Source organism: Musca autumnalis, unplaced genomic scaffold (assembly GCF_047663935.1).
Source record: "Musca autumnalis isolate F117 unplaced genomic scaffold, ASM4766393v1 scaffold_4, whole genome shotgun sequence".
Taxonomy (NCBI): domain Eukaryota; kingdom Metazoa; phylum Arthropoda; class Insecta; order Diptera; family Muscidae; genus Musca; species Musca autumnalis.
This window is the reverse complement of record NW_027411977.1, coordinates 239,376,851-239,390,721: the sequence shown is the minus strand read 5'-3', so window position 1 is coordinate 239,390,721 and position 13,871 is coordinate 239,376,851. Positions and strand designations below refer to the sequence as shown.

The following is a 13,871-nucleotide window of genomic DNA, read 5'->3' as shown; positions in this document are numbered from 1 at the left end:
CTAATTTGAAAAACATAAGAAAAAAAATTATAAAAAATGGCGCCCAACATGGGATTGGGAAAAATTGAATATCTCAGTACCCAACAAAAATATGTTTGTATTAAAGCTTGTTTTAATAATAATATTTAATTTCATTTAAAATAATTTTATAAAAATTTAACTAATTTGAAAAACATAAGAAAAAATAATTTTTATTAAAAATGGCGCCCAACATGGGATTGGAAAAAATTCAATTTTAAATTAAATTTCTCAGGTGCTTCCAATACCCCAAAAAAATATGTTTGCATTGATTGTTCGGCGTTTTTGGACTATTTTGTAGTTATAAATAAAAATGGCGCCCAACGTGGAACTTAAAATTTTTATATTTTATCAAGGAGCTCCCTCTAATTTTATTCCATTTAAATTCATTGTATAAAAATAAAATCCATTAAAAAACATCAGAATAGAATAATTTTATAAAAAAAATGGCGCCCAATATGGGGTTGAAGATCTTTTTGTTTTATGAAAAATTACTCATATGTTTTTATTTTCCCAAAAACATATTTTTACTTTGATTGGAAATTTGTTGGTCTATTAGCGAATTTTTAGTTCGAATGGCGACCAACATGGGGCCTTAACTGTTTAAATGTTTGCCAAGGGTACCTATTTTCCTAAGAGTTCAATTTTGAAATATTTAATTTCAATAAAATTAATTCAAAATAAATCAAATCTATTTGAAAAACATAGGAAAATATAAATTTTAATAAAATGGCGCCCAACATGGGGTTCGAAAGAGATAAGTTTTATAAAAAAATTTAAAGATGCTGCCTATTGTTTGATTACCTAAAGAAATTGAATCCTTTTTGTTAAAAAAAATATAAAGGATATTTTTATTTTATTAAAATGGCGCCGAACTGAGTATGGATATGGGATATATTTTATGGAAAAAAAAGTTCAAAGGTTTAATAAAAAGTAGTGCAGACCATTGTCTTGTATTGTCTTGTATATGTATTTTGGCTTGGACCGTATTTTTTGGTCTATTATTGACTTTAAAATTAAAATGGCGCCCAATGTGGGGCTCCACTAAATGTATATTTATGGAATATATAAAATTCTAGACGGCTGTTTCAAAAATATTAAAGAAATTGAATCGCTTTCTACCAAAAAATAAAAGAAATTTGTTATTTTGTTTAAAAATGGCGCCCAACTAGGGGCTGGGTAAAATTATTTTAAACAAATATGTATAGGTCTGCCTTTTTCCTATAAAAATATTTTTTTTATTTTTGCTTGGACCTTATTTTTTTGGTCTATTATTGACTTTAAAATTAAAATGGCGCCCAATGTGGGGCTCCACTAAATGTATATTTATGGAATAAATATAATTCTAGTCGGCTGTTTCAAAACTATTAAAGAAATTGAATCCCTTTCTACCAAAAAAATAAAAGAAATTTGTTATTTTGTTTAAAATGGCGCCCAACTAGGGGCTGGGTAAAATTATTTTAAAGAAATTTGTATAGGTCTGCCTTTTTCCTATAAAAATATTTTGTATTTTTGCTTGGACCGTATTTTTTGGTCTATTATTGACTTTAAAATTAAAATGGCGCCCAATGTGGGGCTCCACTAAATGTATATTTATGGAATATATAAAATTCCAGTCGGCTGTTTCAAAAATATTAAAGAAATTGAATCATTTTCTTCAAAAAAAAAAAAATTTTGTTATTTTGTTTAAAATGGCGCCCAACTAGGGGCTGGTAAAATTATTTTAAACAAATTCGTATAGGTCTGCCTTTTTCCTATAAAAATATTTTGTATGTGATTGTTTATTTGATAAATAAAGGCATTTTCTAGTCCTTGTGTTTTTTTAGTTAAAAAAATATTTAAAAAATGTATTTACTAAAATGGATCCCAATGTGGGGCTGGATAAAATTATATATTTGATTAAAAAATACGTCAAAGGGCGTAACTTTCATATTTTATTTTATTATGTTATTTTTTATTTTATTTTAGCTTTGGAAATTTTTATCTAACTTTGCTAAATTTTGATTATTTTTCTATTCACAAAGGCACCCAATGTGTTGCCGGAAAAAATTTATATTTTCTTGTAGGAGTTCGAGTTATTTTCCCTTTCATATCTATATTCATATATCCTTAATATTTAAATTTCTAACGTCCATATTTCTCCCCTAGATCCTTAAGATAAATATTTTTTATTGAAATTCCCCCAACTTTCCCCCTTACTCCCTGCAATTTGTTTCATTAACTTGATAGCCTATTTTTACCTTCAAATATAAATTATTTTCGATGACTGGTATGTTTCATTACGGTATTTATTTTTTGTTTTAATTCATTATATTTTTCATCAAGACCTTGTATTCATTATTTTTTTGTTTTATTATTTTTTTGTTTTATTATTATTTTTTTTTTGAACCAGCAACAAACCCCATCACCAATGAAAAATTAAGGCAACAGCAACAACAATAACAAATTCCACATCCCCAGTGTTGTTGTAGTATAAAATAATGTTTTATTTTAAGTTTCCTTGAAAGATAATAAAAGAAATAAGCACATGGCCAGTTTTATATAAAACAAACAGCAACAGCAGCAACAAACAACCGCAATAACAACAATATCATACAGCCAGCCCCAAAACAACAACAACAACTGAGAAATAAACTGTTAGTTTTTTGGGGGAGTGAGTGTGTGGAGAGAGAGAGGAAAGCCACAAAATATGGAGGCCTCTGCATTGAATACAAATGACACACAACACATACACTAACAGTGAGAAGGAGAGATAGATAGAAAGAGAGTATAAATTACTTTCATTTTTCATTTCTTTGATGCCAACAGAGGCAGGCAACCAAGGCAGAGCACAGATTCACAGAGTAAACAACAAATACTCAACGCACACCACAATATAACGCACGTAGCCCCTCCGCACAGCCACATGAAAAAGTCAATGAACTTATCATCATTGTCGGCTCGTGTTATATAGTAGTTTGACGATGACTGTGTGTGTCGTACAAATGTTGTTACGAGTTACGTACGCAAAACTGTTGTTGGGGAAGGGGGCATGATTTTGTGGTGGGGGGATGGTAGGGAAGTTATAACTATTAGGCAATCCAGAAATGAAGAGGCTCTCTTTAGCCACCATACTATTTCCCTCATTATTAAGTTTAACACTCTCTTGGGGCTCTTTTCCTTGGTATGGCCACCACATCCACAATGGACGATGGGGAAGAGGAGTGCTTTCTTTTGGGAATGTTGGGTTGGTTGTTTTTTCGTCTTACAAATTTATGGTCATTTCCTGTTTAGACAGCACGTAGTCCAACAACATAACCGAGTATGTGTGTGTGTGTTAGTGATTAAGTAATATTGTTGTTATGCATAATTTTATTTATGAAAAAATATGTTTTTTGGAAAATCTTTTGAGATTTTTGAGAAGTTAATGTAAACAAAACAATCGAACAATAATTTTGAAGGCCCAATTCCCCATACTCTACTTCTCTACTCCCCTTGTTCCTTATCTCCTCACTACACATAATTACTGTAAAAACAATTTGCATTGGTATTGGTTGTAGTCTGCCTGGCAAAGAGTAAAGTGCCTGCAAAAATTTGGGTTAAGTGCGTTCATTCAACTTTTAGCACCATTTCATAATATTCTGCTGCTGCTTGACGTGAGACGACGGACGGGCGGACGGACGGCAGGCACCATATCAGCCAACCAAACAAGCACACCAGGGTCGTTTAACAAAAACAATTGTTTATTTTGTGCGGGTGATTGTTGTGTTTCTTTTTTTTTGTTATATGAACAGAACCTCAGTATTGTTGTGATGACACAAAAACCATTTTTTTGTTGTTGTTTAAATGGCTCATAACAATAAAGAATTTGCTTAAACAATTATGGCGGGCGGTCGGCAGAGCAGACCCAGAAACAAAAATAAATTGCAAAACCCCACAAACTTGAACTAAATAAATAAGCGTGTGGCCATTATCGCCTCCTTTTTGGCAAGTGTGTTGGGGGGGGATTTTGCACTCCAATTTCCCGAAAATAAAACAATACTCGAGAAACGAGACTCAAGCCATGACTCTGACGCTTCGTTGAATCACACTCATTGTTCAAGTTCTTAGGCAAGAAGCCCAAGAAGAAAAAGAAGCAGCAGCACCAGCACAAGCTTCAGGTGAATGAACTTGATTGTTTGTCATCCAAAGGTAAATAATAAAACACACACAAAAAAAACCTGGTATTTGTTTGGCCGAATTTCTTGCCATATGCAAAACCAACCAGCCAAGAATAATAACAATAAAAAAACGAGGAAGCTTAAAACGCTGTAAAAAACATAAACAAACAAATTAAAAATGTAGCAGGCGCGGGGTTATTGAACTACTCCAGCACACACAGCGAACAAACAAACAATTCCCGGTAAATTGAATTATAACGAATTTGAAAAGTTGGCGAATTTTGTTGGACTTTAGAATGTCAAAAATAGAGGTGCTAAAATGGCGAGATTCTGAGAAAAAATTAGGTAATTTGTAAATTATTGCAAAATATTGAAGTAAAATGAAATAAAAAGAAAAAAACGTCTACAAATGTCACAAAAAATGGAACCATATATTGGTTTTAAAAAATTTGGTTCTTCGAGTAAAAATTAAAATCTTACAAAATCACTAATTTGAACAAAAGAAAATTAAATAAATGGGAAAAAATCATGAAATTTTTTGAAAATTTAAGCAAAGATTCTAGAATTTGATCCTTCAAGTAAATATTAAAATTTAGCAAAATCAAAATAATTGAGTAAATAAAATTAAATAAATAGAAAAAACTGGGAATTTGTTTAAAATAGAAGCAAAGAAGCATTGATTCTAAATGTTGGTCCTTCGAGTAAAAAAAAAATTCTGAGAAATAGAAACCTGTATTAAAAGAGATATGATTGGAATTTATTTAAACAAGAAAATTGTTTGGCCATTATAGCCAATCCCGATTTTTACCAAAAGTTTGAGTAGAAGAGAATTTCAAGAATACCCACAATTTGGGAAAATATGAATCAGAATAAGGAAAAATAACCTTTAAATGTGTTTAAATCAGTCGTGCATTCCAAATAAAGGCCTAATTTAAAATAAATCTCGCCACATACGAACATACAGTATTACCCTCTCTGTGTTCATCTCTTGTTTAAATCGATATGTTAAATCGATCAAATTAAACAAAATGGTCCTTCGAAACTATCAATTTAACGAATATTGAAAATTAGATTATTTAAAGCGAAATAAAAAATTACTTTTTTAATTTTATAAAATATAAATATTTTAAAATCAAAAAATCGAAATATTTAAAAATTTTTTTATGAAAATTTGGTCCTTCGAGTCAAAAAAAAAAATCAAAAATAAATAATAAAGGAAATAAAAAGAGAAAAAGCTTTAAATTTGTAAGCAACAATAGGTCAATGCACTTGAGACAACAAAATGAATTTAAACAATTTGAAAAGAAATATGATTTTGAGGACTTGTAAACAAATTTAAAATGTTTTAAATTTTTAAGTTTTTTTTTTTTTTTAATTTGTCTAAGCATTTTTATACGATTTTAATTAAACCGGGTAAATTCTTTAAATGAATTTAAAGAATTAACTCAAATTGATTAAATTAACACTTTATGAAGTTTGGTTCCAAACCCCAAAGGCCAAGTGAAAATGATTAAAATTGTAGAAAATTAAATATTTTGGTCCTCAAAGGAGTGTTTTGAAAGTTTCAAAATAAATAAATAAATAAATAAATAAATAAATAAATAAATAAATAAATAAATAAATAAATAAATAAATAAATAAATAAATAAATAAATAAATAAATAAATAAATAAATAAATAAATAAATAAATAAATAAATAAATAAATAAATAAATAAATAAATAAATAAATAAATAAATAAATAAATAAATAAATAAATAAATAAATAAATAAATAAATAAATAAATAAATAAATAAATAAATAAATAAATAAATAAATAAATAAATAAATAAATAAATAAATAAATAAATAAATAAATAAATAAATAAATAAATAAATAAATAAATAAATAAATAAATAAATAAATAAATAAATAAATAAATAAATAAATAAATAAATAAATAAATAAATAAATAAATAAATAAATAAATAAATAAATAAATAAATAAATAAATAAATAAATAAATAAATAAATAAATAAATAAATAAATAAATAAATAAATAAATAAATAAATAAATAAATAAATAAATAAATAAATAAATAAATAAATAAATAAATATATAAACAAAAACAACAAAAACAAACAACAACTAACTTCAAACAAAAATCATTTCAAAAACAAAAACCATATTATTGAAGTCAGCAGTGAAAATTAAAAATTTGAAAATCAAAAAAATCGAAATATTAAAATGTCTTTTGTCCTACACTATGTGAAGTTTTATATATATTTTTTTAAATATATCCGATAATTTAAGATAACAAAAAAAAACGAGAAAAAAATAAAATTTTGGTCCTTCGACCAATTTAATTTTTATATACATTTGTTTTAGGACATTTGAAAATTTCAAAAAAATACAATTTTGAAATTTATTCACAGAAAGTTGCATTAAATAAATTAAAGGTAACAAAATTAACGAGAAAAAATAAAATTTTGGTCCTTCGACCAATTTAATTTTTATTATAAATTTGTTTTAGGAAATTTCAAAAAAAAATTTTGAAATTTATTCACAGAAAATTAAATTAAATAAATTTAAGGTAACAAAAAAAAAAACGCGAAAAAATAAAATTTTGGTCCTTCGACCAATTTAATTTTTATATAAATTTGTTTTAGGAAATTTCAAAATTGAAAAAAATACAATTTTGAAATTTATTTACAGAAAGTTGCATTAAAAAAAATGAAGGCAACAAAAAAACGAGAAAAAATAAAATTTAATTTTTATATAAATTTGTTTTAGGACATTTCAAAATTGAAAAAAATACAATTTTGAAATTTATTCTCAAGAAGTTGCATTAAATAAATTGAAGGTAACAAAAACAACGAGAAAAAATAAAATTTTGGTCCTTCGACCAATTTAATTTTTATATAAATTTGTTTTAGGACATTTCAAAATTTAAAGAAAAAACAATTTTGAAATTTATTCACAGAAATTTCCATTAAATAAATTGAAGGTAACAAAAAAATAAAATTTTAGTCCTTCGACCAATTTAATTTTTATATAAATTTTCAAAATTAAAAAAAAATACAATACAATTTATTCACAGAAAGTTGCATTAAATAAATTGAAGGTAACAAAAAAAAAAAAAACAACGAGAAAAAATAAAATTTTGGTCCTTCGAGCAATTTAATTTTTATATAAATTTGTTTTAGGACATTTCAAAATTTAAAAAAAAATGTTTTAGGACATTTCAAAATTTCAAAAAAATACAATTTTGAAATTTATTCACAGAAAGTTGCATTAAATAAATTGTAAAAAAATATATATTATTTAGAAAACTACGAAAACTATTCCGGAAAAAATAAGGCATTTTTTGGTCCTTCGACGTATTTCAAATATTTTAATTTGAGTTAAGAAAACATTTTTAAAGACAGGAAAAATAAAATAAAAAGCAAAAATAACTAAAAATATTTTGCAAGTAAATAAAAATGTTGGTCCTTCGAGTATTTCAATAATTACCAAACGTTGCTGTTCGAGCATATAAATGTTTTTGTCATTCCGTTTTGGCGAAGTAAAATGAATTAAAAAGAAAAAAATCTTCAATGTTTCATTAAGAAAACCAAAATGGGGAAATTGCAAAATTTTGGTTCTTCGACGAAGCTTTTGAAAATTATAAAAATTCACATTTCTAACTAGGACATTTCAAAATTTAAAAAAAAAAATACAATTTTGAAATTTTTTTCACAGAAATTGCATTCAATAAAATGTAAAAAAAAATTATATCATTTAGAAAACTACAAAAACTATTCCGGAAAAAATAAGGCATTTTTTGGTGCTTCGACGTATTACAAATATTTTATTTTGAATTAGAAAACATTTTTAAAGACAGGAAAAATTAAATAAAAAGCAAAAATAACTACAAAAAATTGTGTTGCAAGTAAGTATAAAATATTGGACCTTCGAGTATTTCAATAATTACTAAACGTTGCTGTCCTATCATAGGAATGTTTTTGTAATTCCCTTTTTGGCGAAGTAAAATGAATAAAAAAGAAAAAAATCTTGTTAAAAAAACCTAAATAGGGAAATTGCAAAATTTTGGTCCTTCGACGAAGCTTTTGAAAATTATAAAAAAATCACATTTCTAACATTTTGATCAGCCTCGAGTCGTCTATCATTTTTTTTTTTTTTTTGTTAAAGTTAAATGAAATAATAAGAAAAGTCCTCCTTAATGTCTATAAGAAAATATATTGCAAGATAAAGTAAAATGAATTAAAAAGAAAAAAATCTTCCTAAGAAAACCTAAATAGGGAAATTGCAAAATTTTGGTCCTTCGACGAAGCTTTTGAAAATTATAAAAATTCACATTTCTAAAATTTTGATCAGCCTCGAGTCGTCTATCAAATTTTTTTGTTAAAGTTAAATGAAATTATAAGAAAAATCCTCCTTATATTGCAAGATATTATAAACTTTTGATCCTTGGCCGAACATTTTGAAATTTTTAAAAAATCATATTTTTAATAATTCGATCAGCCGCGAGCTTATAAAGGAACTAAGGGGACTAGCCTATCATTTAATTTGGACAAAGTAAAAGGAAATAAAAAGAAAAAAATTAAATTTATATAAGAAAATTTATCTCAAGAAATTTTGAAAATTTGGCTCTTCGACTAATGAACATTTGTGTGAGATTTTGTCACTGCAAGTTCTCTCATTTTATAAAAGAAATAATTTTCTAATATTTTTTGAAATTTCAATTTTTAACATTTTACATTAAGGGGGATCTAAGGGGAGTAGTCTACCATTTAATTTGGACAAAGTAAAAGGGAATAAAAAGAAAAAAAATTATATAAAAAAATATTTCAAGAAATTTTGAAAATTTGGCTCTTCGACTAATGAACATTTTTGTAAGATTTTGGCACTGCTCCCCACAAGTTCTCTCATTTTATAATAGAAATAATTTTCTAATATTTTTTTGGAATTTAAATTTTTAAAAATTTACATTATGACCACCTGCTCCACTGTGAGTTTTGGTCCTTCGTCTTAGAAATTCATACTTTTAGACCTAATTCATTCTTTTCTTTGATTTTTGGCTATAAACTAAGACTACGAAAGATTGACATCGATATTTTAAATATTGAAATTAGTCATTATTTTACATAGATTTTGGTCCTTCGACCAAAAAGATGATCGTATAAGGCGTAATTATTTCTCCTTATGAAAGTTTTGTTTTTTGAAAAAAATAGAGATTTTTATTCCGTTATCCCTTTAAACAAAGTAAATTTGATTTTTAAATTATTATTTAAAAATGTTGGTCCTTCGACTTAACAAAATCCTCTTGTATGGCTTTATTCGGTCCTTCGATCAAAAATATGATCGTTTAAGACCTAATTATTTCTCCTTACGAAAGTTTTGTCTTTTGAACCAATAGAGTTTATTTCCGTTATCTCTTTAAATCAAAGTAAATTTGATTTTTAAATTATTATTTTTTGTTCAGAATTTCGTCCTTCGACCTAAGAAAATCCCCTTCTGTGGCTTCTTAATTTCAAAATTGTAGTTTCAACATTTCTGTTTGGAATTTCGAAATTCTTTTAAACGTCATTATTTGTACCATACAGACTGCTTTAGATATTAATTAAACCCTCATTTTTTTATATTATTAAAAAAAAGTATTTTTCTTGGACTTACCATCTCGACTCATGCCGACGGCAATGCACTTTTTCAGGCGGCAATATTGACAGCGATTGCGGTTGATGCGCAATATGCTGCATTGTTGATTTTTTGTACAGGGGCGATACTGGATCTTTTGCTGGATAGAGCGGCGGAAAAAGCCCTAATAAAAGAAGAAAGGGAAAACAAGAAAATTAATAATTTAAATATTAAAAGGAAGCAAAGGAGCAAAGAATTATTTAAAATTATAAAAATATGGACAAAAGGTGGGAGATAAATTTACAACAAATTAATTAAAAACTTTTTACAATTTTTAAAGAGATTCCCTTAATTATCACTTAAAATCTACTTTTGCAAAATTACTTTCTCATTTCGTTGTTTTTCGTTTTGTTCTTCTGCCTCGGCAGTTTCTTCATTCTTTTTAAATATGGCATCTTTTTGTTGCTGTTGTTGTTCAATATCGGTGGTGTTTGTACTACCAGCAGCAGCTGCTGCTGCTCCTTGCTGTTGCTGCTGCTGCTGCTTACCGGTAGTTTCTAAATTTTCATCAAATTTCTGACACAAATAATTCAAGGTAGTTAGTTCTTCTTCCATTTTCTCAGGATCATCACATCCTGCATCCATCATTGTATCCATCATACCACAACAATTCGGACAATTGCATAGATCAGCCTCACCAGCCATCATCATGGTGCTGGCATAATCATCCATTTGAGCATCATCATCACTGGAACTGTTGTCGCCGCTGCCGCCGCCGCGAGCCTGCGCCAATTGTTGGGGGGTGCAAGTGCAACCATTACTAAGGGAATGTGTACTGGATGTATTGCTGATCATGGAGGAGTTACTGTCAGAGCTATCACGTCTTTGTTGCTGTTGTTGTTGTTGCTGCTGCTGCTGATGTTGTAATTGTTGTTGATAGTTTTGTTGTTGTTGCTTTAATAAAATGGCAATTTCTTTGTGGGTTTGTTCGGCGAGGTTTAATTCTTTGTTTTTGTTGTTGTTGCTACTATTATGATGATGCTGATGCTGATGATGAACTGAGACTGATGCTGATGATGAGGTGTTGGTGGTGATGTTCGATTTGTCTTTGTCATTTTGGGCTAATTTATCACATATTTGTTGTTGCTGTTCTTCTTCGACTTCTACCCGTTTCTTAATGTCTTCTTCACATGTGCCATTAGTTTGTGGCACATGATCCTTGTTGGTTTCCTTTTGTTGTTGCTGTTGCTCCTTTTGCTTCAATTCTCTGGCATAACGTATCTTTTTCCAGGGACATTGTTGTGGTTCATAGACCTGCTGCTGGCTATTGGCCAACTCAGCAGGCATTTTGGAAGCACCATTTTCTTTGGAGGCTTCATTTTCTTGGTTAGCGGGTTTTGGAGATCCTTCATGAGATTTTTGTTGTTCTTCTGTTGCTGCTGCGGCTTCTTGCATTGTACTACCTGTGGCATTGTTGTTGTTGTGATACACATTTGTTGTCTTTGCATTTAAAGGCGCCGCAGATGAGAATGTAGATGACAATGATGTTGCAGTTGTTGTTGTTGTTGTGGTATTTAGAGCGGGTAATACTACTACTTGTTGTTGTTTCAAAGAGTTGAGAAGTGGACTCTCTGTGCTCGGTGTTGTTGTCTTATTGTTGCTATTGGCTATGCTGTTGCTGCTGCTGGTGGTGTACGTGTTGTTGCTGTTGTTACTTGCAACAATGACAACTGAGGAGGAGGTGGTGTTGGTGTTGGTGGAGGTGTTGCAGGTTGTTGAGTTTGTTGTTTGTTTCAGTCTTTTTGGTTGTGCCAATTGTTGAGCTAATGTCTGATGTTGTTGCAATTGTAATTGCTGTGGTTGAGGTTTTTGTTCCACATAAATAATTTGTTGTTGTTGTTGTGGCAACTGTTGCTGTTGTTGAGGTATGACAATTTGATGTTGCTGAAATTGCATTGGCAACATGGTTGGTTGTTGCTGTTGTTGTTGTTGCACCACAGGACTAGTGTTTTGTGTCATTTTCGGACATTGCTGTTGTTGCCCAGCCGCCATCACCTTTTTGGTAATGGGCGCCGATTCCAGCAATCTAACCAGGCTGGCATGTTGCTTCTTCAACTGTTGGCTTTTGTTCGTTGTTAATTTTTGTTGTTGTTGCTGCTGCTGTTGCGTATGCTGCAATTGTGTTTGTTGCTGCTGTTGTTGTGTGGGAATTTGAATTTGGTATTGTTGCTGAGTTTGAAGACCACCACCATTGACAACTTGTTGGTTATTGGCCAAGGCTGCCGTGGCCAAGACAACAATGGTTGTGGTCATTTGTTGTTGTCCACCCTGTGTCTGTTGTTGCTGTTGTACGGGTACTGGTCCAGCAATAACAGCCTGTCCTGAGGCCGTTGTTGCCAAAAATTGGCCATTCCCCAGTTGCCGCACCACCTCCAATTGTTGTGTTGCTGGATGGTGTTGTTGTGTTTGCTGTTGTTGTTGTGGTTGAAGCTGCGGGTATGCTGTTGTCTGCAATTGTGGCGGTGCTGCATGCAAATGATGATGATGGTGATGATGATGATGTTCTGTAATGGCCACTGCCGAGGTGGATAATTCTTGCATAGCACACACCATTTTATTTATTTTTCAAAAAACTTTAAAATATTTGTAATTTTTCAATATTTTCTTTTTTTTTTGGTTAAAATGACACTTTGTTTGGATTTTCTTTTGAGGGAAAAATCACAATAATTCTTTTTTTTACTAAAATTTGCTATTAAGGAACATTTTCTTTGTTGCCACTTTTTCTTTATGTAAAAATAAAGCAGGGCGCCAAATTTAATTTATTTTTTTTTCTTTCAAATTCTTTCCATTAGCCAGCGTGTTTTGGTTTTTATGAGCATTTATTTGAAAAGCCTTTTTGGCGGCAAGGCTTTACCACCGTCCGTACGTTGTGAAAGGTCCCTTATTGGCCTTTTTTATTTTTGATTTTCTTGCTTTTATTTTGAACTGGCTTTATTGTTGGTTTTTTTCTTTTTTTTTGGGAAAATAGCGCAAAAATCTTCTTCTTCTTTTCTTTGTTATTACAAACGACGCGTTTTATTTCTTCTTTTGCTTTGTTATTCTTGTGTTTTGCTTCTTTGGACTTTTTTAAAAATATTATTTTTGTTTGAAATATTAAAATCACACGTAAACACGTCCGTTAAGTTTGACACACAATTAGCGAATGATTGTAGAGTTTTACGACTCTTTGTGAGGTTGGCCAACATTCGTTGTTCCACTCAACTGAGAGTGGCACAACGAAAAACCGAACGAACAGAAACTACTCAAAACAATGTCTCTCTCTCCATAATAAGACTACACTAGCATTCAGATTGTGTGTGTGCATTGGACACGTGAGTTGGCCTCCTGAGTTGCATTTTGAAAACTATCTCAAACTGCATTTGCACTCAGTTACTCATACGCTCCCATAGTGTTGTATGAGGTTTTTTTGCAAATGCAGTTTTTTGTTGCTGCTGCTGCCTGCCTGCCTTGTAGAAGTGGCAAGTTGCTTGCTGCTGGTTTGCTTGACAAAGAAGGGGGGGATTGGCTTAGTTCCAGGGTAAGATAAGAGGTTTGAGGGTTCTTATGCTATTCTATGTGTATTTGTTTGGTTGGTTATGTGACGACCGACTACCAGCTAGTCAGCCAACCAGCTGAGTTGAACAGTCGTCAACCTCGCGCTACATTGCAATTTTTTTCTAATTTGTGGGCTAACAGAGGACATTCACATTTTGCAAAAATAAATGGAAACAAAAAAAAGCAAACGACTGGCTACAACAACAACGACGAACAACAGCAGCAAAATCATTGCAACAAGAAAAAAAGAACTGATCTAAACTAAGGCATCGGTTTGAGATAGTTTTTGTTTTTCAATAATACTAGGTATTTTGGGAATAATGAAAGGCATCAGAAAATGTTTTGAAATTTACAAAATAAATAATTTTTGAAATATTTTAAAAGTATTAAAATTATAATTTTTTAATTAAAAATTTAGAAAAAATTGGAATATTTTAAAATGTCTCAAATTATGATAAAACATAGGCATCAGATTGAGATAGTTTTCAATATAACTAACA

The 13,871-nt window shown here is 29.5% G+C and overlaps 2 protein-coding genes across 3 annotated transcripts in view; both read right to left on the bottom strand.

The window, feature by feature from the left end:
• Positions 1-13,871, bottom strand: part of Eip75B (Ecdysone-induced protein 75B) — a 406,555-nt gene that overhangs the window by 40,513 nt on the left and 352,171 nt on the right. For both annotated transcript variants that reach the window (XM_073986170.1, XM_073986171.1), the window contains exon 4: positions 9,817-9,961. In XM_073986170.1, the coding sequence (XP_073842271.1) occupies positions 9,817-9,961 (145 nt within the window). The remainder of the gene's footprint in view (positions 1-9,816; positions 9,962-13,871) is intronic.
• On the bottom strand, positions 10,144-13,490 carry LOC141401678 (uncharacterized). The gene has a single exon (XM_073982016.1). It carries the CDS (start codon positions 12,388-12,390, stop codon positions 10,144-10,146), a length of 2,247 nt encoding a protein of 748 aa, XP_073838117.1. The 5' UTR covers positions 12,391-13,490.